The following is a 27,688-nucleotide window of genomic DNA, read 5'->3' as shown; positions in this document are numbered from 1 at the left end:
TCCTAAATCCCACAACTCCGTTAGAAAAGCCTGGGCCTCTTCACAACTGCACATTCCAGAGGCCCCATCCTCCCTCACCACCTCCTCTTCCTCCATGTAACACAACAGTGTCGTCGTCTAGTGTGACATATAACATGTGTCAGCAGCATATTCTAAACAACAACAATGGCATTAACATGGCAATAACAATCATTTACCCCCTCTGTTATATGGCATTGTTTTCCCATTTTTTAGTCACTGTTCTTCTTCTTCTTCTTTGAGTTAGCTGCTAACTGCTATCAGCTACTTTTTAAATCTCCCACGATGGGTCGCACCTCCAGGATGTGCACCAGGCTTTGAAGCCAATTCACTAGTGGCCAAACAGTGGTACTCAATTTCTGGGGTCCATCACATGATGCCCTGCGGCCAAATAAGACTTTTCGCATAGACTTTCATTGTGAAACATGTGAATCAGTGGACATTTTTTTTAAGCATCAAAACTCCCGCAAAATGACTTGTTTCACTATAAAGATTTGATCCATTCAGTCTGATAATGTTTGGAAAGAGCTACGAGATTAACCCATTTTATCCCTAATCAAGTTAGCAGAGTGCTAAACCAAAAGTTAGCTGTTCAGCCAGCGGAAGTGAGTCAGCCACACTCTGTCGCACTTGGCCGCTGTAAGTCTCTAATGCTTCTGCTCTATGTGCTGCATAGTGTGTAAGTAGCATAGATCATGAGGGTCATTTTATACGCGGCAGTTGAACCATTTTGGCTTCTTGCACCACTGAGCAACTTTCATAGGAATGACCAAGGTCCCACATTGTTGTGTCTATTCCACAACAACTACCGCTTCTAAAAACTGAACTGCTCTTTAATTTAATTCAGATATAGTGTACATATTTTTTTATGGAGTAGGCTACTTGTCATTAATTAAATCATTATGGTGAATAACCTGGAAGTTAGCATGCCCTACAAAGCATAATCCTCCTGTCTGGGGAGCGCTGAAAGTGACCGTGGTTTTCTTTACAGATGCAGCTCTTAATTCCTGTTTCTTCAACTGCAACAAGAACCAACACTAGCTAACTTTTTCTGTTAGGAAATGGTGGACTTGATGTCCTGACAGACTGTGGTTGTTTAATCTGCACAGATACAATAATTTGCTATGATGTAAAGTAGTGAAATGTAAAGACCAACTGGCTTATTAGACAATATGAAGTTGAAGTTATGTTGTGTTACCTGTGCTGTGGTGGTCAAGCAACAATAGGTCTATTTGGACAAGCTAATCATGACAACAACATAGATAGATTACAGGCCCTGATGCATTACCTCCACTCACACACCTGGACAACACAAACTATTTCAATTTTGCATTCATTTTGTTGACAGGAATATTTAAGCCCATACCTCACAAGATTGCGCCCTCGTCCCTCATGGCATGACGCACCTTTGCACTTTCCATTACAGCTGCTCAGACTCTTTCCATTAACCTGCAAATTGCTCTTTAAAATCACTGGGTGCCATCGCCACCTGGTGGTATGATGGCTGTATAGCCACTGAGGCACACAGATCCGCACACACATTTGCTGATGTCTGCCATGGCAGGAGTGTATCAAAAGTAATTAAAAAAAAAAAGATTACCGCCAATTGAGAGGTCAGCCTGAGTCTTAACTTATGAACTGTTTGTATTTCCAGCTCTTGGACCAAAATACTTAAGCCATTTATATTTATGTACCCCCATGCAGAGGCTATTTGTCTTCACATTCACAGATCTCAGTAGGCATTTAGAGATTCTTTTACACATTTATAAATCTAATTCTGTACATGTGGTGTGAGATATAGTTACACAACTCTCCACACACATCTGTAAATAGTTTTGCGACAACAATGGTAGTAAAGTCATAACAAGGTATCCGTAGGTGAATCTGCTGAAGGATCATACTTGAATTTGAATAGCCTACTTTTCCCACAACTGTGCAGTATGATGAAAACAACACTGTTAATCAGGTTGCTCAAAAAACAAGGCCTGGCTGTTACTCCTGTACAAATATACATGATTTAAACAGTAAAGTTACAGCCAGCTGCTTTCACCTTCTGATTTCATCGTGGATAAGCAGATGTTTGCAGGATTAATTATGACACATTCTTTACCTACAAAATTTTAGTCCAAACTGTGGCAGTAAGTTTTAGAGCCACCTCTGCCAACTGGGCCCATACAAATCCTGTAGCAATAGGGAAGTGCTTGACCATGTATCATTGTTATTCTATATGGTGGTTATAGTACAATATGCCTCTCTTTAAGTAGACAGATCACAGATGGTGTGCTGGCATAGTCACGTGTAGCAATATTTGAAGATGAAGTTTGTTTTTAATTACATGATGTTAGCCTGCAGCAATAATGTTGGAGTCACAGTAGCACAGTCACAGGGACTTGAAAGATTTTGGAGAGTAGCTGGTTCAGTGTCAGAGCAGGTACAGAGTGTGGACTGGTAGCTGGAGAGATTCCAGTTCACCTCCTGGACACTGCACGGGTGCCTTTCAGCAAGGCTCTGAACCTTTAACTGCTCTCTCTCCAGATAGATGCGTGCGTGTGTGTGTGTGTGTGTGTGTGTGTGTGTGTGTGTGTGTAAATTAAGAAAACAACAGCAATGAGAAAAAAGAATTTCCCCAAGAGGACAAACAAAGAGCCGGTATACTGTTTATTTAATCTTAGCGTTTGCCTCATTTTTCCTTTAAATGAAATCTTTCCAAGTGATTCATCATGGTTCCCAGTTAAAGTTGTGCAACAGTGAAATCATCGAGGCGTCTCTGCAGGGCAGACTCAGCAGACATGAGCCAGCAGTCCAGTGTTGGGTGAGAGACGATACTGTAGTCAACAGCATTGGACCTACAAAGGAAAGACATAAATAGACATGTATCTTTATATAATACAAGTAATTATAGCTCTCTAAGACAGCTTTATTTTTTAGACCAACTGATATGTACCTGGTAACGTCAGTCTCCTGGTCTTTGATCTTAAGCTTTGTTGAAGGAGTTTGTTGCACCTCCTCATACACTGCGGGCTTCAGAGCTGGACACACAGTGGACAAACAATAAAGCAATGACACTGAACAGCTGGCACTTAAATAGACACAGCACACATTTTTGTTTCTTTTAATTAATTGTTTTTCCATCAATCACTACAGTGCAAACAATGATTGAATATATTGTTAAATCATACAAACAAACTCAGCCTTTTCACCCACCTAAAATTCCTTCAGTGTTGTTGTCCGATGGCTGCTGTCTTAAAACTGGCCAGAGGAATTTTGTACCATCCTTCACATGGATTAAGATGACTATTCGTGTGTCTCCAGCTGTAACATCTATTTCCTTGTCCCGCCTAATCACTGTCAAACTAGAAAAAATATGGAACATGTATTAATTTTCATTAGGACTCTTTTGCACTTAGTTTAAAAGCAAAAGTTTCACATTTGAGGAAATATGTCGTTTCTCTTTCTTGCAGTGAGTTTAGAGAAGAAAGGATGTACAGTTAATAGGCAGCTACAGCCAGCTGCTGGGAACCTTAGCTTTGCATTAAGACTGGAAACGGGAAAACCGCCTGGCTCTGTCCAAAGGTAACAAATCCAATACAGTCGTACACCTTCTGAATTCACATTTCTGTCTTTCATTGAGCTAAAAGCCCTGACATACCAAGCTGACAGTCGGCCGTCGGTCAAAGTTGGGCTGTTGGTGAGCATCTGCTGCCCACGTCTCTGCAGTGTGTTCTGCACTGTTGCCCCTCATTGGCCCCCATCAACTTTTTTGTGGCAAATTTAATATATTAATATAATTGGCGTTGGTGACAGCAAAGCCCATTGGTGAATGAGATCATCCTGATTGGCAGTTCAGAGAGTCTGTACATATCACTGAGTATTATGATTCTTGCCATCACAATGCAAACAGTCACCTTCCAGCTGTGATATGATCCTGTCCAGTGTGGCGTGTCACTGTCTGTCCCTCGCGTACAGTGATTTCATTGGTGTCAACCTCAACTTGCAGGTCAGCCTTGAAGTGGATGACAATCTTTTTGAAGCCTCCGTACGCCACTGAATCAAGCTCACCATTCACAGACAGCTCTGATACAGAAGAGAACAAATGCGACTCAGCACCACATTTACACAGTACAAATGCACAGATCCTTTACTTGTAAAGTACCAGCTCAACAATGTAAAAAAGTACTCTATTACAAGTAAAAGTCCATCATTCAAAATCCCACTTAAAGGTTCAGTGTGTGGAATTTAGGGGGATATAGTATCAGCAGAAACTGGATCTGTTTTCTTTGGTGTATAATCACCTGAAAATAAGAATTGTGTGTTTGTTATTGTAGAGTGAGTCATTTATATCTATGCTGGGACTCTGGGAGCAGGTCCTTCCATCGTCAGCCACTTTAGTTAGCAGCTCCTCCGCGAAGAGCAGTGTTTGAAAAACACATTTTCTATTGTGAAACTGCTTTAGTCTGTGATTTTTTTTAATTGTTTTTTTTAGTTCAGTTCTAGGGACTTCTACTGCGGGGGCATAGTTTTTAGTTTTGTAACAATTAATAAAGAAATGGACAACGTGCGGATGTAACGTTGTGAGAAAGTGCTATGCCCTGCATCTTTTATCAGAGCGCTCCACCTTTTTTGTGCGGCTGCTCCGAGCACTTTGAGTTGAAAATCACTGAACTTGTCAGAAAGTTGCTGGTGATGTCACTGACACTTTTTTTTAGCCAGGCTACTGTCTAACTATCACAACGAAGACAGTAAAGCCCTTTTTGGAAGCAGATTGGCTGGCGGACACTGGTTGTTGCTGGTGAGTGTTGTGCTTTCATCCCTGTTCACTTTATACAACCTGATCTCATTCTGAAGTCATTGAAATCTGGCGCTTGGGCAGTGACTTGCGGCATCAGACACTAACGAAAAAAAGCCATCCTTTAACGTTGACATGATACGCTGCCAGTTGCTGTTTTAGTTTAACGGCACTTGGCTGCATCAGAAATGGGCGGGACAAGAACGAAAGTTAAGGCGGCAAAGTCCTAGTAGGGTGGGTGGGATTGGTGGTGGATGGGTCCAACAAACACTGACTTTTTCCCAAGACAGTGGTGTTTACATCCCATAAGATTATAAAGCCAAACCCTGTTCTTTTTCTCCTAAGCCTAACCTAACCACATGCGATACTTGTTGGAGGAAAAAAAACATCAATTCACATTATTGTACTGATGTAGTGTGTTTCTTTTGAAGCAGACTGTATGTAAATGGTAAATTTCCTGTCAAAACTGAAGTACAGTTCGAAAGAATACAATGCATGTAACAGGCATAACCTGACAAGGCGTCCCAGAGCATCAACAATTGACGCACTCAGGGTACCTTGCACGTCATATCTGGACGTGGAAAGCCTTTGACTAAACGTCAATATGTGATGAGGTCGGCGTGAGAATGTGTTGCTTTGTAAGCTTGTTTTTTGACTGTGTAGTCAACTTTCTGTTAATGTAGATTAACATTAGCTTCCTAGCTAATGTTGGTATCAGGATATTGTTGTCACAGAAAATTACATATGCGGAGTACTTTATTTTAAATAAAGCACTGGGAGCGCTTCTTTTATGAAGCGCTCCCAGTGCCCTGCCACCAGTCTCCTGCTGAAGAAAATCGTTTTGTGAACACAGGCCCTAAGCACATGCACATAGATATTTATTCAGTGTCTTTACCAGTTTTAACCACCTGGTCCGTTTGTTTTTGAGAGGAGGAGACCTCTGTGGATAATCTGTCTCCTGGAAAAAACCTCCTGAACAATGAACACTGAAGGAATTCTAACCGGGAAAAGTTTCAATTGGTTGCAATCTTCAGTCCTTACCACTAGATGTCCCTAAATCCCCCTACATTGCACACTCTGGACCTTTAAGTAAAACAGAAGTGTTATCAGCAAATTGTACTCAAAGAAAAGTTATTTTCCACCACTGCAAACTAGGGAATAATTATGGGTTGATGCACACTATGTAACGGACACAAGGAGGCACAGGGGTTTATTGACGAGCCTGTTAAAGGAATTTAAGGAAAACAGGAATGGCACAAAGAGGAACATTACTGACCTGTGCTGGGATGATGAAGTAGTTTAAGGTGAACGTCTCCAGTGACATCAAAGCACAGTGGAAGAGACATATTCTCAGTTTTTATCAAAAACCTGTGAGAAAGAGGAGCTATAGAGGAACACAGAGTCACACAGCTGAAGGAAACACTCATCCTGAAAATGACTCTTACTCTCAACTCCATTTAAGATGTACATTTAAAAGGTAAAAGCAATGAATAACATCTATTAGATACTCTACCATTAGCTGTTACGGCTTGTACAACCGAGGCTCTCGTTGTCATGAGGACAGGAGCAGCACCCGTATCAATAGACATAATACCTGTAAATACATTCACACAAGTCACTTAAATACATGTATATTACAAAGCATTAGAGGATATTGCATTAATGGACAGCATGTTCTCACGCCCAACCTCAGCCTCAGAACAAACCACTAAATACACATGTTGTTCTAATCCTCACCAGAAAACCACAGGCTTAATCAATACAAGTCCTACAAACTGAAAATCTGTGTAATTGATGGCTTTTGGTGCCTGTATTTAAAAACGTTCTTATTCTTATCAGATTATGTGATTGGCTTTTTTAATTTTAGCCCAAACAAAAATACACAGACCCTTTACTGCATGTTTTGCTGGGGTATGGCAGAGCCACCCACAAAAAAAAACAAACAAAACTGCAGTGTAGTGTAATACTACAACCAGTAGTAATACAAATATTATAATAATGGCATTTTATTTCTAATAATGTTTACATATTATACATAATAATTACTGCCAAGCTGTTCTTAATCTATTTTGTATCAAGTGTATTTTAAGTAAGGACCAATAGGTCACTCCTTCTTGCTGATCTACAGACATTTCTAAAATTTTAATTGCTTTTGTACATGTAGATAACATCTAGCATCTGTTTTTCATCTTTGTGGTTGTGATTCAAAAATTTCCAGGAGTAAAAAAGTTAATAAAATTATTGTATTATTGATAAATAAACTGTGTATGATGACTGTGTACAGATGTGCAGCTGTCTAATAATGAAACAATGAAATTATGATACAGTTAATTTACTTGAAATAATTACGATTTGTAAATTAGCTTGCAGCCTCCTCCACCCTCAGTTTGTCTGTTCAGTTCTTTTTTTACATAATAAAAACAACACATTGTACTATGAGAAATGCACAGATTTACTCTTGAGAAATGTATGCTATATGCTGTGGGATATTTACAGAATAAATTATTTTATATTAGTAATTAATCGATAGTGTTCCTGTCATGTCAGAACAGTGGAGATGTGTTTTGTTGTACTTACGTTGTGTCCGATGTCTATTCCTTCGTCCTGTTACTAAGAAAAAGATGAAACCACAAAATTACGGTGCAGTTGTTAATGTACGTTGAAATACTTATAAATTGTAAATCAGCTTTCACACTCCCTTCACCCACAGTTTTTCTGTTCAGTTCTTCTTCTTTTTTTTAAACAATGAAAGCAGCACATTGAAAAATGCAAAGATTTACTTGTGAAAAATGTATGTTAAATGCCGTAGGTCAGTGAAACTCAACTTATGGTGCCGAGTGACAAGCTGACCATTTTCTGATTTAAAGAAGCAACAGACAGCATTTTTGCCTATATATATCACTATGAAAATAATGTGGGTTGCACAGGGTAGTATACACAGTAAAATCAGTCTATCCGCGTTTACATAGGTTAGTTAGTGGCTTTGCAATAAGCCTCTGCCACCGGGGATGAATTTTCGTGGAAAAAATCTGCTTTACGGCAGGAAATGCGTCATGTATTGCCAAACTGGTCAGTCAGCCAATCAGGGACTGGAGCTGGTCCTTATGAGGATCTGGCCGGGGCATGAGATAGTTGAGTCAGGAGCACAATGGCAGACAGACAAAGTTTGGAGATAAGTGAAAAACGGCCTCCCAAAAGAAAACGAGCTCCTCTGTCTGAGGAGGCAAAGAAGAGCAAAAAGGAGAGTGATAACAGAAGAGGAAAAACAAGAGTAAACCTCAGTCAGGCGTTCAAGAGATGGAGGGAGCTCTGTGACCAAAGAGGCTTCAAAACCGGTGTCCAGCTAGCTTTCTTTCTAATGGATCAGTAAATAACACGGCTAAATGTTAGCTAGCTGAGAGAGGACTGTACTGTACTGGCTGCTAGTTCATTCCTAGCTGGCCAGCATTGCAAATCGCCACAACCAGGGACCGAGTAGCGAGTGTTGGTCGGCTGACATCCTCGTTGCTGTTCTACGGCAGCCCTTGGACAGTGATTAGAGGTATACTGGTGGCTTTACAGCCTACATTTTATTGATTATCTCTGATCCCCACGGTCAATTTGGTCTTTGCGACAGTCCAAGCAACACCGCTGACGCTAGGTGGCGCCAAGCTAAAAAAAAAAAAAAAAAACGAATCCTATCTGTTGCCTCTTTAAAGTGAAAATACATTAATTCACACTGGATTTTTTTTTTTTTTTGGTACTTTGAATGTACAGAATGTACTAAGGTGACAGATTACATAAAAGGATCAACTGGCAAATGTCATTACGCTAAAGTGGCCCCCGTGCAAAGTAAGTTGAGTATCCTGGCTGTAGGCCATGTAGAAAATACATAATTTTAGGTGGTAATCAGTAGTGTATCTGTCATGTCAGAACAATGCAGATGTATCTGTGTCCTACCTGGTTTAAGTAATGCTGCTGAAAAGAAAAGATGAAACCATGAAATTATTATACAGTTGTTAATTTACTTTGAAATACTAATAAATGGTGAATTAGCTTGCACCTTCCGTCAGTTTTAAATATACTGTATATAATATGGAGATCAGGATTCCCTTTCATCTCAGGATTGGACTTAGTGATGACACTGATGATAATGTGAGTTACAGTTGTTTTATTTATGACAGGCTGGACTGTCTCACACAGACCTGAAGAAATGCTCTGTCTCACACAGGCTCTGCCCTCTACTGGACTCTTTGGGTAATACTACTCCTCCAATCATGAGCATGCGTTCACACACACACTAAGATCTGAATAAACTAATTGGCCAATTAGGACGTGCCTACCTGAACATGTGTGGACCCTACAGTATATGAGGAGGTGGGTCTCTTCTGTTTCCAGTACTTCAGGGTCCCGCAGTAGGTCACCACCAACATCTCTGCAATGGGACTTCCCCCTGGTAATGACCATTGACGCGGGACATATTGAGCTCTCGCTGCCTCTCCTGCTCCCACCCAAGTCAGTGAGCCATCTGCATGAGAGGTTTTACAGCCTGGTTCACCCAGCTCAGGCAGCTTTTGTCTCGCTCCCTCTTCTAGACATCTGGCACTGTCTTGAGGTGTCCTGGCAGCAGCCATTAAAGATGAGAGCCCCTGTTTTTATTTTATTTTATTTTATTTTTTTAATATACTTTCGGGGTTGGTGCTTTGCTCAGAGGCACCTTGACAGTGCCCAGGAGGTGAACTGGCACCTCTCCAGCTACCAGTCCACGCTCCATATTTGGTCCGGACGGGGACTTGAACAGGCAACCCTCCAGTTCCCAACCCAAGTCCCTATGGTCTGAGCTACTGCAGGTTTGGTCGATTTTTTCAGGGTGCAGAGTCGCACAGAAACATCTTATCCCTTCTTATAAAGAAGTAGGCGGGCTACAGCAACTAACCTTTAGCCAGTCAGGATCAGTGTGGGTGAGTCTATAGCTCCTTATACACTGCCAGATTTTCCACGAATGTTGGGCCGTTTTGCAGGCAAGCTGCAAGCGTTTAGACACACAGAGCTGGATTGGTGAGTTGATCCGAGGTGCCCAATTTCTCGCCTCGTAGGGTAGTCAAATTGGCTGAACCCTTTTAGTTTAAACAGACTGAGGCGGCCTTCCGCAACGGGAGGAGCTGTCGATGACGCCGCACGTGTGAACCACTGGTGGTGGATAAACAGGAAACAGCTGATAGCGGGAATTAGCGAGCAGCTAGTAGCAAGAGGGAAACGCAAACCTGACAGACACTGTAAAGATGAGCAACTGAGGAGACAAGGAATTGCGCAGCCTCCTTGCCCTCGCAAATGAAGAGGCCATTAACCGTCAGATGATGGGAAAGGTGAGGAATGGGCCGACTTATGAGAGAACTGCCGAAGGACTGACCAGCCGTGGCTTCCCTCCCACGTCACTGTTTACATCATACACTGAGCAACACGTTTTTTTACTTGCTCACGCCTCCATTGCCCCGAAAAAGGTGTGTTCTGTATAAACAAAAGGAGGTAGGCGGCATTTTGCCGCACTCTCCGATTTTGTTTTTATGCCGCCAATGCTGAAAGAAGACTGAATTTTGCTTTCCTGCAAATTTGCACAATTCCTGTTTAAAAAGGGCTTATGTAATGCCACGACAGGACATTTATTCATCAGGCTCCACTCATGGTGCCCAAAGAGTCCTGTAGAGAGCGGAGACTATGTAAAATAGAATGAAGGTTACAATATTGTAACCCTAGTTCTATTAGCACAGGCAGAGCCTTCTATCAAGGGGCCATGTCGCTCCTACACCGCTTACTGAAAAGAGTGTAGGATGTTTACTACTGTGGTGTCCACATGTATTCAGGTAGGGACGTCCTGATTGGCTGGCTACATTTATTCAGATCTCAGTGTGAACACGTGGTCATGATTGAAGGAGTAGTATTACCCAAGAGTCCAGTCGAGGGCTCTGTGCTAATAGAACTGGGGTTACAATATTGTAACCTTCGTTATCACCCCAACATTTCAGGGTGCAGCCTACAGCAACCCTGGCAGACAGGGATTTTGATTTTGTCAGTGTAATTAGTAACTTTCTGTGCAGATATGAATACATACAGACACATACAGGTTATACATGCTGCATGTGTGCTGTATTCTGCTGACTATTTGTAAAATAAATTATATCACAAATTAATCAATAGTGTATCTGTCATGTCAGAACAGTGCAGATGTGTACTTTGGTACCTACAGGTTAGGAGATGTTCTTCATCATACTGTCCTGTTAAAAGGACAAAGACAATAACATGAAATTACAATACAGTTGTTAATTTACTTTGTACATTAACTTGCACCCTACTCCACCTTCAGTTTATAATATAAATAGTTTATTTTTCTGCGAAGACTTACTCATGAGAGAATATATGCTATAAAAAACATGTCATAAATCAATCAGTAGTGTATCTGTCATGCAGCTGTGTACTTATGTACCAGCAGTTCGTCTTACAATCTGTATCACGGTCTGTTGTTAAAAGCGAAAAAGATGATAACTCAGTTTATAATATAAATAATGCATTGTTCTGTGGGGATTTACTTTTGAGAGAGAATGTATGCTATTATGTCAAATTCATTATATTACAAATCAATCATGTCAGTATAGTTCAGATGTGCTCCTATGTCTTACCTACTTGACCAGCTTGTCCTGTTAAAAAGAAAAAGATAAATAGAATTGACATAGTTATTTATTCACTTCACAATACTCATGATGTTGACAAATGAACTTGTATTGGTGAAAATGTAAATGTCATGTCAATGTTTTCATATCCAGGACCATCATTAATGTCTGTCAATAGTCTAAATGACATATTTAATTGCAAACTGTGAATTAAAAACAGATGAATTTATCATTGCGTTAATCAAATAGTTTTATTATTGGGAATTAATTATTTGTTTCTTAACATCATTTCTGAATGTAAATTTTATGTCCAGTGCCACACCCACACTTAAAATTTGATTTATAAACACTAGTATTGCCCATAGACTGTAGACTCTACAGTTCTTATTAAAGTTGGAGTAGGCAGAGGTCTGGAACAGGCATAAAAACAAACAAAATGGCAGAATATGAAAACACACCCTACTCCTGTAGCTCCCCTCTTCGACCTAAGCCCCTCCCACCAGATTACCGAAGCACGCGCTTCATACAGTAACCCAGTGTTTCCCATACACTGAGGCCATGTTAACACGAAAAACAATCCGCTGAAAATGGAATCTTTTCTCATTTTTGTTTTGAAAAAGTTCAGCATTAAGACAACAATGTTTTGATAACAATCGCCTTGCACACAGATCCACAAAAATGATCAAAAACGCTGTAGTACACATGCCAGGCCAGTAGTTGGCGGTGTGACTTTGTAATGAAACAACACACGCCTGCACTCGTGCTTCCTTCTACAGAGTGGTGATGTATAAACAAACAAAATGGCAACCGCACAAATGTTTGTCTGGACAGACGATGAGGTGGAGTTGCTATGGTAAATCTACACTTTGCTGGAGAAGCGTTGATAATTTTGATAGGGTGAGCAGCACAAACAGAGCTCATGAGTCTGCCATTTTTGTTGTGATGGTTGACTGTCGTGTGCATGCCTAGTGACCGAAACCGTAATGTGCGAAAAGTCTCAGTTTTCAGAGGAACTGTGTTTTGCAAGTTTACATGACAACAAAGACGGTGCTGTTTCCAAAAAACTGTGCTCTGGAACCAGTTTTAAAAACGATGCATTTTCAGGCACCCAAAACGTGGCTTTCATGTAAACAATCAGCCAAAGTGCAACTAAAGTTTACAGTTTACAGTTGAAATCATTGTTGTATAAACAGGACCTTCATTGCACAGTTGTGTGGGGCTCGTTTACTTGGCCTCTCCTCACCCTGCAAAGACCTAATCACAAAGAGACAAGAATCAGCTAACAAGCCACTGTGCGGTCCCTCTGCCTCACTCCCCGCTGCTGTTGACTGCTTTGCTTGGAGGACACTGGGCAGCCGTTCTGGAGACCAACCTTCAGTCAGCGGCTGTTGCAGCTTGAACTAGGCCAGTGCAAACCCCCCGGCGCTGCATGTCACAGCGGGCTGATACTGGCTCTGACCTGTGTAATGGCGGCAATAGATGGCTGATCCGGTAGGAAGACAGGTCTTACCTGCCTATTCTCATTCTCAGGTCAGCAAATATTGACACTTTGACACACCCCTCAAGAAATGCCATCTCTCTGATATGACCTGTGATTGGTCAAAGTCTGGCGCCACAGTCTAGATTCTCTAAAGCCTGAAAACGGAGCCAAGCAGAGGTGCAGAAGTCTGTTTTCCTCTCAGTTCACTTGATTTACAGCGCGCTCAAAGCTTATTGTCTGTGTATGCTATTATGTCAGATTCACTATATTACAAATCGATCATGTCAGTATAGTTCAGATGTGCTCCTATGTCTTACCTACTATACCAGATCGTGCTGTTAAAAAGAAAAAGATAAAAAGAATTGACATAGTTATTTATTCACTTCATAATACTCATGATGTTGACAAATGAACTTGTATCAGGGAAAAAATGAATGTCATGTCAATGTTTTCAAATCAAGGACAATCATTAATGTCTTACGTTTTGGAAATGCTAAAAGGAAAAGGAAAAAGATGAAGTTACAATATACAGGTGTTAATATATTTTGTAGATTAACTTACACCCTACTCCACCCCCAGTTTTTAACATAAATAATGCATAGCTCTGTCAGGATGTACTCACGAGAGAGAATGTGTAATGCAAGATAAATTCTGTTTTTTAATATTAAAACATTAATTTCTGATAGAAGTGCAGGCATTGTACAACACTTATAAAATGAATGAAAGCATTTATGCTACAAAAAAATGTCATGATCTCCCCTGATCTCTTAGAGTTTCCTGTTTTATTTTGTTACTCACATCTCCTCTTGTTTCTGAGCACTTCACTTCCTGCCCTCGTGTTCTCCCGTCGGTTTTGATTGTCTGCCCCGTCCTGATTAGCTTCACCTGTCCCTCACTAGTGCTGCAGTGTACTCACCTGTTCTCACTTCCCCAATTAATGTCTTTGTACGTGTACTTGCCCACTTCCTTTGTTCTTTGTTAGATCATCTGAGGCCTGTACTATGAAGCAGGATTTGGAGTTAGCGAGGTAACTTCGGGGTTAACTCTGGGTTTTCAGTACCACAAAGCTGGTTTTCTTTTTACCGGGATAAATCACTGTTGTAACTTATGCTAAGCAGCTAACCTGCTCACAGCCTGTCAACATCCCGACCTCTGACCAATCAGATCACTGAAGAAAAAAGTATCCATGGACAAAAGTCCGCACTCTCAGGTAAAAAGAGGAGCCTATACTGTATATTATTTAAGGTCAGAAGAACCATTTCATTGTTCCAGGGCTCTATTTCCACTGGTTTTAAAACAAAGCTTCTAACAAACACACAGATCATTTACACACTTAACACATGATTTTAGCAGGATTTTAAATTATGTTAAGTTTACTTAAGTCTGCATGGACAATGCTGCTACTTTAACACTCAACGCTCAAAAATAACATGAGACATGTGTGATGAGAACGAGGATAAAGCAGATATTCTATGAGTAAAATAATCCACACAGTTAATTGGCTCCCGTTATTATAAATGCCACATTTCAGTCAGACAGACCTCATCAGTCATCAACTACTTTTCCACCCTTTACTTCAGCAGCAGAAACAGTCTGGCATCACCTTAAAACGTTTTATGTGACATGTTTGGAGCAGTTTCATCAACGTCCAACTAAACAGTAAAAAAATACTCTGTACTAATGTCACACAGGCCCATAGCTCCATGATACCTCAGGGCTGCCAACTTTTGACTTCAGCTTGGAGTGAGATTTGTTCCGGGAAGGCCTTATGAACCAACTCCCAGAAAAAACATGTAATTTAAAACAAATTTCGTGCATTTCTACACCACCTAACCTCTTGGATTAAGGCAAGAAAGAGCAATCATGTATAATGTTAACCAAAAATGTAAAATTATATTACTAGATTTCAGCATTGAGGTAGTTACATACATAATCCAGACTAAAATCCATGGCCCCGAGTGTCTGTCGCTAGTGCACATCTTAATGTGTCGGGGAGTGAGGTTTTATGCACAGCACTGTACCTGCTGGCTACCGCTACACATAGGCATGCCAACCTAAAAACCTATTATTTGGAATCGTGAGAAAGCGACAGAGACACAGAGCATTCCCGTAACCATAGTAACTCACTCGCTCCTGCCTGTGTGCGCACGGCATGAGAGGAGAGGAAGAGACGCTGACTGAGATTACTTGGAGCAGCATGCATGGGAATAAATTACAATATAATAGATATCTGTATATTTCTTGCTTTCCCCCGATGACCTGAATAATACGGTGCTGCTGCTGTGTTTTGCTGCTCTGTCTTGTCTGTCCGTGCGCTGTCATTATCCTCTTTTCACGCCACGACGTTATCAGTTATGAATTTAGTTTTCACTGCGTGAGAAAATGGACATGTGGCATGAGAGCGTGTGAAAAGTGTCAGTTGTGTGAGTCTCACGGTCAATGCGTGAGAGTTGGCAGCTGGTGATACCTGCATGTAATTTAAGTCTTGGCTGATGGTGAATTTTTGGATTGGGTTTTCAATGTCTCTACATTTCTGTTATAAGATTACAGATTGTTGTTTACCTCCCACGCCATTGACATTTTATTGTCTCACAGTCGCAGACACTTTCGGTACTGTTTCATCGCGGAAATCCCGGGGGGGACAGGGGGGACATGACTCCCCCTTCAGTAAAGCTGTACCCCCCTAGAATCATTTGAGACACAATTAATAATTTTTGAACAATGCAGTAGTATTTATTGAAAGCACAATGTAAGCGGTGCTCATTATAATCACGCAATAATGTGCTATTTAAATCTTAAAAGATTTAGTCCCCCCCCCCCTCCCATTCCTAGTAGTGGTATATCCCACACTCTTTCCAACGGGCGGGGCTGCTTGGCAGCAGTAGCAGCGTGTGGCTGGAACCGCTGCCCACATCGCGCATTGCAGGGTAAGATGTACACTCACACAGATACACTTTAACTTACACAAGTTACAACACATCCCATTTACTGTTACAACAAGCCCCAGGCCCAGGCTGATAATATAAACTGTCTGCAACATTTCTCCTGCATTGTTCAAAAGCCTACTCAATTACGAGTGCTGCTAAGCTAAAAGCTAATGATTAAGCTCAGAGTTTAGTGATAGTCAGAGAGGACAGGACAAGAGCAGTCAGTGGCGGAGCAATGGGTACCTGTCTGTAGGCTCTCCACCTGTCAGTGAGACAAACATGAAAGACGTGCAGATGAGGAGCGATCATTATGCGTGACTATTATGCACGGTTGTGAGGTGCGCAGCGGCAGATCTCACAGCACACTGTTTATAAACCATTTTACCAGTTTAATTGCAGGAAATGTTTAGTTTTAGTTTTAGTTTAGTTAGTATAGACATTCACTCTGCCTGCTGGAGAGATAGAGAGAAGATTAAAGCGTCAAATTGCAGTAAAAGATGCTGTATAGAAGACAGGATACAACTTTTATTCCTTGTCCCCCCCTGGAATTATTCTCTAAAATTTTACTGTTTATTGCCCCCCCCCAACTATGAAATAGGATTTTCGCCCCTGTATGAAGTAGTCTACTTCATTCATGGTTCTAATGATGCCTCTTTCACATGAATGCGCTCGTGGCTGAATAGGAAAACCCAGAGTTGACTGAACTAGCTGACAACCAGCTTTGTAGTACCGGTTATTCAGGCGGCTAATGTTAGGGTTAATCAAACCAGATAGTAAAAATATATCCTGTGCAAGTTGAACTGGCTTCATAGTTCAGGCCTCTGCTCATGGTACCTTGTGGTTTTCCTGCTGATTGTTCCTGCCTGTACAATATAATATGAATTCATCAGTAGTGTATCTGTCATGTCAGAGGTGGTGCAGATGTGTACTTATGGACCTGAAGTTCGTCTTACCATCGATGTCAGGGTCTGTTGTTAAAAGGGAAAAAAGATGACAACAATGAAATTACAATACAATTACAATTTACTTTGTAGATTTACTTGCACCCTACTCCACCCTCTATCTATCTATCTATCTATCTATCTATCTATCTATCTATCTATCTATCCTTTGATATACAGTATATTGATATACATTCATTTATTTATGTATTGATCTATGTTTTTTTTTACTTAGTAGTGTGTATGTACCCAGTAGGCCTATAATCATTTAACTTTAACATATCTTGTGTGTGGAGTATTATGGCCACTGTACACAAGTTCAAGAACTCAGCAGTAACCTTCAGAATTGAGACTAAACTAATTGGTTATTTATTTTCCCATTTCGAACGGTGGTGCCCCAAGTTGGATTTAATGCAAGTTACTTTCTGTTATTTAATATTTAACTTTCATTTCCAATAGAAGCACAGGCATTCTACAACACTTAAACATAAATCAGATTATTTATGCTACAAATTAATAACCACAATCTTAATTTTCAGTTTTTTTGTTTGCATTGTTGAGCAAAGAATGAGAGGATTTACTCATGAGAGAGGATGCACGCTGCATGTGTCCTGTATTCTGTTGACTATTTGTAAGATACATTATATCACATATTAATCAATAGCGTATCTGTCATGTCAGAACGGTGCAGACGTGTACTTCGGTACCTACAGGTTGGGTAAAGTTGTCTACTGTAGAGTCCTGTGAAACGGACAAAGATGATAAAATGAAATTACAGTACAGTTGTTAATTTACTTTGTACATTAACTTGCACCCTATTCCACCCTCCGTTTATAATATAAATAATGCATAGCTCTGTGGAGATTTAATTATGAGAGGAAATGTTTGCCATGTATTCAACACATTATATTATAAATTAACCAATAGTGAGGCTGTCATGTCAGTATAGTTCAGATGTGTACCAATGTCTTACCTGGCATAACAGGTGCTGTTAAAAAGAAAAAGATAACAAAAATAATTAGCATGGTTATTTATTTACTTCACAATACTCACGATGTTGACAAATTAACTTGTATTGGTGAAAAATTGAATGACATGTCAATGTTTTCAAATCCAGGACCATCATTAGTTTCTATCAACAGTCTACCATTGCTGCACGACACTTAAGTATTAGAAATGAATGTTTATATTAACTGAATGACATATTTAATTGCAAACTGTGAATTAAAAACAGATTAATTCATCATTCCGTTAATCAAATAGTTTCATTATTGGGAATTATTGTTTGTTTCTTAACATTATTTCTAAAACGTTCATTTTAATAAATGTTTGCTATGTATAAAATACATTAAATTATAAATTAACCAATGGTGTGGCTGACATGTCAGTATTCAGATGTGTACCTATGTCTTACCTGGCATAACATGTGGTGCTGTTAAAAAGAAAAACATAACAAAAATAATTATTTATTGTTGGTTATTGCAAAGTTACAATACTCATGATGTTGACAAATGAACTTGTATTGGTGAAAATGTAAATGTCATGTCATGTTTTCATATCCAGGACCATCATTAATGTCTGTCAATAGTCTAAATGACATATTTAATTGCAAACTGTGAATTAAAAACAGATGAATTTATCATTGCGTTAATCAAATAGTTTTATTATTGGGAATTAATTAATTGTTTCTTAACATCATTTCTGAATGTAAATTTTATGTCCAGTGCCACACCCACACTTAAAATTTGATTTATAAACACTAGTATTGCCCATAGACTGTAGACTCTACAGTTCTTATTAAAGTTGGAGTAGGCAGAGGTCTGGAACAGGCATAAAAACAAACAAAATGGCAGAATATGAAAACACACCCTTCTCCTTCAGCTCCCCTCTTCGACCTAAGCCCCTCCCACCAGATTACCGAAGCACGCGCTTCATACAGTAACCCAGTGTTTCCCATACACTGAGGCCATGTTAATACAAAAAAACAGTCCGCTGAAAATGGAATCTTTTCTCATTTTCGAAAAAAGTTCAGCATTAAAATGACAATGTTTTGATTACAATCGCCTTGCACACAGATCCGCAAAAATGATCAAAAACGCTGTAGTACACATGCCAGGCCAGTAGTTGGCGGTGTGACTTTGTAATGAAACAACACACGCCTGCACTCGTGCTTCCTTCTACAGAGCAAGGCTATTCAAGAGAAGACTGAGACACGGGGTCAAACATGGGGGGATTGCACATGCGCAGTGTAACTTGAGCTGCGATGCTGGAAGGTGACAGCAGGGGCGCTGGATAAAAAGCGCAGGATCCGCTCAGGCGATCAAGGAGTGCGGTCTGCTTGGACTTTTGGACGGCGGCTGCCTGAATTTGTTGGAATTGCATGTAAACAATCAGCCAAAGTGCAACTAAAGTTTACAGTTTACAGTTGAAATCATTGTTGAATAAACAGGACCTTATTTATTCAATTTTACTTCATTGCACAGTTGTGTTGGCCTCTCCTCACCCTGCAAAGACCTAATCACAAAGAGACAAGAATCAGCTAACAAGCCACTGTGCTGTCCCTCTGCCTCACTCCCCGCTGCCTACCTAAGCTATAAATGCAATAAATTGAGCATAGCGTTAGCTCAGGCAGGACATGATGTCAAGCTCAGCTCACATCCCAGCTACATCAGCTGATCTCAAACAGCCCAATCAACTGATGGAGCAACTGATTGATGGAAGGGAGTCAGTTGATAGATCACATGATTCCTTTCTATGCAACTATTGGCAAAGCTCATTCAGGGCACCCTATTTAAACTGCTCTGGCCTGCCTACTGTTGCTGCTTCCTCTGCAAGCTGCTTTGCAACCTGCCTCCACCCCAGCTCCTCCTTTTCATGCTGTGTCTGACTTATCAATGTCATTTCTGTTTGTCATTGATGCTGCTCTGTTCTGTTCCTGGGGGGTCTTTGCTGCTGGTCTCCCTGCCATAGGCTTTTCATGTAGGCACATGGAAGGGCAGAGAGGTATGCTCTCTCTGCCTCATGCTTTCCACGTAGGCACATGGAAGAGGCTTTCTGCGCAGGCCTGAGGAAAGGCAGAGAGGCCCCAGAACAGAGCAATACCGCCAAATATAATACTGCAAATGGAAATAAAGTTTTCTTTGACTAAAGTGTTCCTGACTGAACTGTATTTGTACGATGTGATTACACCGCCTGTTATCCTATGTCTTTCCTGGAATAACAGCTGCCCTGATAAGAGAGAAATGTTGACACCTGATTTTGCATTGTATTTATTTTGTTCACATGTGTGTTGCTTACCAGAAAGATGTGTCATGGATCGATGATGCGATACACGGGGCTGTGTCTGTGAGGTTTCACTTTCCTTGGGTTTATGGAGCACGTCTGTGGTCTCCCCCTGAGGCTTGGTGACAACCATGGATGTGAGGGGCGTCACAAAGCTGTACTTCAGCGACAGCTCCAAGGCCTCTTTCTTCACGTTCTCCTTCTCAGGTCCAGATAACAGCAGCCTGTATCACAAATTGTGTACATACACTGTCACTGTCATTTTCATCGTGAGGAAATGCCCCAACATCTATGCCAGTCAAGCCTATGCTGGTAAACGCCTTATGCTATGATGATAACTGTTATTCATTCAATTTATTTGTGGTAAATAATAAGAAATATGCTGATGATCACCTGCTTTATGTTAATAAGAATAATACAATAAGAAAGAGAAAAGGTGGTCGCCATCATACTCACTCTTTTTCCAGAAGCTGTTTGACTGTGAGGTAGGCCCAAACCCTCTGAATGCGGTTGTCAGACACTGTTCCAGTGGACTCCACAGTGGCATTTGTCTCAGAAAACGTTAGCCTTCTCCTCCCCTGTCATAGGTCAAATTAATTTATATGTGCAGGGGCTTTCACAAACCTTTCAGGAGATTATGTGCAGCGTGCAGCGATCTTTACCGAAATGGCCACAACTTGTGGAGTGAAGGTCTCAACGTCGTTGTTAGTGATCTGACCGGCCACCACGATCTCAGAGCCGTTATAATACTGGCTGAAGTTAGTCTGGGTGAGATTAGTCCCACCTAAATAGATCATTGTCACATCTGTCAACAGGGGAGTGGCCACCTCTTCATAGAATCCCTGTTGACACACAGTATGGACACTGCATGAATGCTTAATCTCTCCACAGCCAACCATGGATCTGTTTTATCTGTGGAAATGTAGAGTATGCCACATATTGTGAGCAAGTGATTTCAGGTACCTTCAGCTGTAAATCAGCATCAGAGTCCTGATAAATCCGTCGTGCCACACCATTGTTCTGCAGCGACATCTTCTCAAGGAACTCAAAATTGACATCAAAACCAAATCCAAGACAGTAGAGTGGGAATTTGTCTGCAATAGCCCCTCTGACATTTGACTGGATTATTTCAATATTCGTCACCCCTGCAAAGATACAAGTTTAAAAAGACACATTACATTCATTTCTTTAAGTATTTGTGTATGTGTTTGTGTGGATGTGGGTTTTATTGTAACCTGAGGTTGGGTCTCCATCAGTGAGAAGTATAAGGATAGATGCTGAACCTTCTCTTGGGTGTGCATTCAGTATACTTGCTCCTTCCAACACTGCTTTGTTAATGTTTGTGCCTGAAATGAAATGAAACAAATGTTTAATTTCTGCCATTTCTGAAATGTTGTCATCCCTTCATAAAATATGAATGAAAAACCTTACCTCCTTTGGCTTGAATACCACGTGCAAATGTCTTGGCACTTTCCAGGTTTTTCTTGTTGGCTTGAACAAGTTCTTGTTTCCAGTGGTTAATCGAGTTAGCAAAAGTAATTAGACCAAAATAGTCCTCCTCTGCCAGGTCGTTCAAGATGTGGAGTAAGGCTATTCGGGTCTGGGCAAAAACATCATTCACACGTAAGAACTTATATCGACAAAAAGTCACCATGAAATATTATCTGTTTGACATGTCCTCAAACTGTATATGAAATAAAGTTTTCTGTGAAGTGAATCATAGACAGTTGAATGTCATAAACTAAAAAAACTCCAGTTCTACAGCTGTAATCTGTCACAAACACATACTCTTTAAATAACCTACCTGTTGTATTTTTCTGCCGTGCATTGAGCCACTTCGATCAATAACGAAGACTACATTTTTCGGTATGCGGGTAAGACTAGATGGAGCAAAGTGATGAACAAAGTACCCATCTGAAGTCTTGGGGGAGAAAGAAGAAGTTTGATAGGTTAAAAAAGATTGTTGAAAAGACGGGAGAAGATAAAAATATCCACTTAAGTAATATAGTAATTTTTTATAACGCTAATAAAGCACTCAGAGCCAACAGTCTTCCAGGAAATGGACTCTCACTGTACCTTGATGTCTCCCAGTGAGGTGTCCCTGTTGACATCATAAGTGATAACCAGATCTCCATTCATACCCTGCTCTCCACAGCTGTCACACGTTTTCTGTTGAGCCTCTGTCGGGTAGAAATACACCCACGCCTGGAAACAGGACGAATCAGGTTACAGACTCTTAATAGGCATGAAAGTTGATGAAGACATTCTATCAGTCAAAAAGATCATTTTTGTTAAAACTGATTCGTTTCAACTTCATTGTCTCTGCACAGTGCTGTGAAAGATAGATGGATAGACAGACGGACGGATGGACGGACGGACAGCACCCAGTAGCTTATTACACAATGCATACAAAAACACAGATACGCAGTTGAGCACTACTGGTACAATAAAATGCAGTGTGACGTCAAACCAGAAAGTGAAAACTGCAAAAGTGCACACAGATATACTGTATATAAAAATGAGTGGATGATACAAATGCCTATCATACACCAGTAGACTTGTTTATGTGTTTTTTGTGTGTCTGAAACAACGCAGCCACTGTACACAAGTCAGGAACTCGGCACCAACTTTCAGAATGGAGACTGAATTTAGAATTTTTCTCTTTTCGAAGGATGTTACATTGAGGTGGATTTATAAATCCATCCACCCATTTTCATCCGCTTATCTGGGGCCGGGTCGCGGGGGCAGCAGGCCAAGCAAAGCACCCCAGACGTCCCTCTTCCAAGCAATGCTTTCCAGCTCCTCCTGGAGGACCCCAAGGCGTTCCCAGGCCAGATGAGATATGTAATCCCTCCAGCATGTTCTGGGTCTGCCCCGGGGCCTCCCACCAGAGGGACGTGCCCGGAACACCTCCAGCGGGAGGCGCCCAGAGAGCATCCTGATCAGATGCCTGAATCACCTCAACTGACCCCTTTCGACGTAAAGGAGCAGCGGATCTACTCCGAGCTCCCTCTGGATGGCAGAGCTCCTCACCCTATCTCTAAGGCTGAGCCCAGCCACCCCACAGAGGAAACTCATTTTGGACGCTTGTATCCGCAATCTCATTCTTTCTGTCACTACCCATGATACCCATGGATGGCTTCATCACACTGTGACCTCCAGCATGCACTGGGGCGGTTTGCAGCCGAGTGTGAAGCCATCAGGATGAGAGTCAGCACCTCCAAACCTGAGGCCGTGATCCTCTGCCACAAACCGGTGGATTGCCCCCTCCAGGTCGGGGGAGAGTTATTGCCTCAAGCGAGGGAGTTCAAGTATCTCGGGGTCTTGTTCACGAGTGAGGGTAGAATGGAGCGTGAGATGGAATTATAAATGTGGCTATTTAATATAAAACATATTTTTTCTGATAGCCAGAGTTGAGTGCAATCACTTTCCTTCATCATCGTTGCACCAATTTATCAATGTAAAGAGATGTGCACAAGGACAAGCAATAAGCCAGAATGCAGTATGGCCAGTGATATTATGACTCCATGAGACATAGTGTAGTTAAACACTTTGGGCAGAATAAGAAGCAGCTAAATTGAAAAGAGAATTTTAAATCACAGCATGCTGTACCTGTTTGTCTGCGTGTGTCTTGGTGATGGCATTAGCCAGAGATTTTGTGCTTAGTCCTCCTTTAACCTCGATGAAATTGATGCCGGCTTGCTCATTAATATGCACATCAACCTGCCAATGAGAATAAGTTAAATAAAAGAGAAGTTCTGACCATGAAGACGTTTTCACCCTGGCATTGTTTTCCTGAATAGATACCAATAAGAAAAACGCACCTTGAAGTCTTTGACAGGCTGCATGGGTTGAGCGTGGATTTGCAGCTCGTACTTGCCGAGCCTGCGTTTCAGCAGTTCCTCATATGTGAGTTCAAAGGTGACCTTTTTGTGAGCAGCCACATTCACGGAGGTCTTAAATTCCTCGAGGGTCCTCCCTACAGAACTGCAAGAGAGAGACGATAATCATTGCAGTAAAGCATTGGTTTCCTGGTGACCCCTTAAAATGAAACAATACCTACTTTTTGTGTATTCATGACCCCTCATTTGAGAAAAGCTAGAAAAAAATGGTCATATGATGTGTTTTCTTTTCCCCTTTCCTCATCTCGAAGGACACATGTACCTGACAATCCCAGCGCTTTGGCCTCGGGACACAGCCTCAGTGTACTGCTGCTGAGCTTTCTCTTTACCTTTCACAACACCATCGTACACTTGGCCATCTATAAACCTGAGGGAGATCAAGGAAAAGTCTTGGTTTATATGCATACGCCTAAGTGGCCAACGATTTATTTTCATGACTCTTAGATCTAAAATTCTTAATGTGCAAATACTGGTAAATATTCATCTTTGCTTCACACACATTCTGAATTTACTGATGAAGGCGTTCTTGGGAATCCGGACCTGGAATTCTATTTCCTTTGACTCGTCCATTCGATTGGCCACGCGGCTCGTGATAACAGTGGTTGCATAACGACTGCTCACTGTGGAGTTGATGTGAAAGCTGTAGATGTCCCAGTTGTCCTTGACAAATACAGGTAGAGGCACATTTCACAATAAAATAAATGGCTTTGTTGATGTCGCTGGCTGACGACCAGCTGACCAAAGATCAGTTGATGGTCAATAACTAAGTGTAGGTGGGTGGCATCAGTGAAATCTCATTGCTCTAACTGCAGAAACACCCCATTCTTGTTATTGCTTTATCCACTGGTGGAATGTAACTCAGTATATTTACTCAATTCTGTACTTAAGTACAAATTTGTTTGTTCTTTACTTGAGTTTTCCTTTTTTCTGCAACATTATACTTCTACTGTACTACATCTCATCAGCAAATTTTGTAATTTTTTTCACTCCACTTCATTTGTCTGACAGCTTTAGTTACTTACTACAAATTGAATGTGAACTTTTGTGATAAACGAAAGGATGACATGTTTTTCATGGGCTGAGAAAATTCTTCTACATCTTAAACTCTTTATAGACCCTCTTGGATCAGCAAAAAAATGCATCATCACAAAGCTGAAAACAGGGCTGGTTTTTCTGACACCATGAGAAGTTGATTCATTAGAGATACATAGATCTCACAGGACAGTGACACTGCAAACATATGATGATCATAGAGAATATGGTGCATTGCTGTAGATTAAACTACCCAACAGTATATAAAATAGTTCAAATTAGCAGCACCTTACACATCTATGCAGTAAAATGCAACATGCACATTAATACAGCAGTAATATTGATCCGGAAACAAAACTAAACCACTGACAGGGACTTTTTTTTACTGCACAATGAATGAGTACTTTCCCAACGAAAAAGAAAATTCAAAATAAGATGTCTTGTTTGTCCAGCCTATTTCTCCTAGACTTAACTGAGCTCAATATAACATTAATATGAGATGTTGGTGAAGATTCTCAGTCATCCAGGTCATGGTCATCTTACGTGCTATATCACAGACAACTGGACTTGCTTGAGTTTATTGAAGATGTCTTGCTTCTCATCCAAAAGGCTTTTTCAGTTCTTCTTCAGTTTGAATTGAAGAAGAACTGAAGAAGCCTCTTGGATGAGAGGCAAGTCCAGTTGCCTATGATATAGCACTTAAGATTAATATGAGATTTTGACCATTTTCTCATACCTTTTAAATTCAGCTCCTGAGAAATATTCATCTTGTCCCATGCCTGGTCCTAATTCGAGATCTTAAAATACTCTTCCTCGTGTCTCACTGCAGTTATCTTTATTTGTCTGAAATAATAATTTCTTGAAATAAAAGTAAGATTCAAAAATAATATAATAATTACATCATATAAAGCCTCAAAAGCCTTGTATAAATTTGTCTCTCATCAATGATCAAATTCAAGTCTCAAGTCTGTGTGTGTCTTTCATCTGAGAACTCCTGTGAGCACAGCATAAGAACTCCTGCTGATTTATTTGTTTGGTCCTTATTTCCTCCCGTGGAGGGTTGTGTGTATGTTTAGGGGGAGGGGGGTGTTTGGATAAACAGACCATGATTGAGTAATATCCAAAAAGAAGCTGATTTACAAGAAAAAAAGACTGTTGTCTTCCTCTGGGTTTAGTTTACTTGAAGTATATTTTGCTAATAATAACACTTACATACTTTTACTTCACTGAGGTTTTTAACGCAGCACTTTTTTTTCAGTGTGGTATTCGTACTTTTATTGAAGTAAATGATATGGATATTTCCTCCACCGCTGATGTTTGTTTTCACATACGACAATCAACAGAGGCAAAACAACAAAACATGTGATTTTAAATCAGTGGTCGCAGGTAGATAGTGGGCTGATAGTGTTTATATGCGTGTTTGAAATGTATAATAGAGGTTATTGCTCAGATTTTGGTGTAAGTGTGACAAAATGATCTCAATGTCATGCACTCTCCCAACAGTCTTTAAGGTGAACTACGCCCATTTTCAAAATTAATACATGTGATTTCTAGGATCTAACACAGTCCAAAAATATTAGTTAAAATGAACAACTCTGTCCCAAATCCAAAAACTACAGTGCTAAAACTCAAATTTGCAATGTCATAAGATATAAAGTCTAGAGCTGCTCCATAGATAATAAGAAAAGATGTTTTAGATGGCACTGAGAGCACCCAGGGGAATGTTCTGAGTATATGGGCACATTTTCTGTTTCAGAACTAAAAACACTACAATAGAATAAAAAAGAAAAACATTCTGTGTATCCACAAAATCAAGCTCCCATGTATTGTCTATGAGGCAGCTCCAGACCTTATACTTTTCTGACATCACAAGTTGAGGCTTGTTTCTCTGGTTTCTGGCTCTGAGAGAGAGTGACTCATGTTCACAAATATTGATTGAACTTTGGAAATCATCCTAAAATGTAATGATTAACATCATGGGGATCAGCTTTTTGTGCTCAAAAGGGAGTTAAGTCCACCCAGTGTGACTGTGTAAAAAGATTTATAGCCCAACAACATGAATAATACATGTTCACACAGGCAACAACATGTTTTTGTCACTTAAAACAACATTGCATTATCATTATACTTCCCTGGAGTTTTACCGTAACCTAACTTAAATAGATATACTCGATAGATTCCGTTGTCTTGCAGTGTGGTGGTCTGTCCTTTTGGTTTTGTCTTACCTTGTTTGGTAGTGTGGTAACCAAAGCCAGGAGCAGCCCAAACAGGGTGATTTGCACCAGAGATCTCTCCATGATGGATGGCACTCTGGTTGAAGTCAGGCAGCTGAAACAGTCTTTTTATACTCAGACAGACAAGAAAAACATTAATGTGTGCGTAATGTTTGGTTCTTTTTTAGAGCAAATTTTCTCTGTCGTCTGTTTGAACAACTCACTAGCATGCACGCCCACACACAAAAAGATGTTCCCGCCTACTGTCCTTCTCTGCATATTAACAGGAATCACACACATAGCAAACAGAAATCGCCATGACAGGTTGAAAAAGCAGACATTTATCAGAAATTCAAGTGCTTATCTGAGCTTTATTTTTATCGAGTGTCCAGCCTGCCCACTCTGCGAGGAATTTGTTACACTGAAAGCTTGTAACACAAACCTAGGTTTGAAAAATGAAAGA

The 27,688-nt window shown here is 40.6% G+C and overlaps 1 protein-coding gene across 8 annotated transcripts; it reads right to left on the bottom strand.

Annotated features, from left to right (window-relative positions):
• Positions 1-2,663: 2,663 nt before the first annotated feature.
• On the bottom strand, positions 2,664-27,465 carry LOC117256778 (inter-alpha-trypsin inhibitor heavy chain H3-like). 8 transcript variants are annotated; one of them, XM_078168601.1, is made up of 30 exons: positions 27,238-27,465; positions 24,480-24,640; positions 24,243-24,347; positions 23,903-24,065; positions 23,691-23,801; positions 22,155-22,283; positions 21,883-21,999; positions 21,510-21,678; positions 21,314-21,424; positions 21,042-21,223; positions 20,741-20,920; positions 20,535-20,656; positions 20,094-20,302; positions 18,211-18,228; positions 17,770-17,784; positions 17,508-17,537; positions 16,809-16,823; positions 16,690-16,718; positions 16,099-16,117; positions 13,246-13,263; positions 11,458-11,475; positions 11,026-11,055; positions 8,744-8,761; positions 7,382-7,414; positions 6,318-6,398; positions 6,081-6,188; positions 3,924-4,092; positions 3,223-3,371; positions 2,963-3,047; positions 2,664-2,864 (listed from the first exon to the last, which is right to left on the bottom strand). In XM_078168601.1, the coding sequence occupies exons 1-30, from the start codon at positions 27,307-27,309 to the stop codon at positions 2,750-2,752; spliced, it is 2,781 nt and encodes a 926-aa protein (XP_078024727.1). In that variant the 5' UTR covers positions 27,310-27,465; the 3' UTR covers positions 2,664-2,749. The 8 variants fall into 8 exon arrangements, with proteins under 8 accessions (XP_078024727.1, XP_078024730.1, XP_033482341.1 ...); XM_078168604.1 differs by having other exon boundaries at positions 8,744-8,758; XM_033626450.2 differs by lacking the exons at positions 16,099-16,117; positions 16,690-16,718 and adding an exon at positions 13,410-13,421.
• Positions 27,466-27,688: the final 223 nt, after the last annotated feature.

Source organism: Epinephelus lanceolatus, chromosome 1 (genome assembly GCF_041903045.1).
Source record: "Epinephelus lanceolatus isolate andai-2023 chromosome 1, ASM4190304v1, whole genome shotgun sequence".
Taxonomy (NCBI): domain Eukaryota; kingdom Metazoa; phylum Chordata; class Actinopteri; order Perciformes; family Serranidae; genus Epinephelus; species Epinephelus lanceolatus.
Note: the sequence above shows the minus strand (reverse complement) of the source record. Positions and strands in the feature narration are given on the sequence as shown.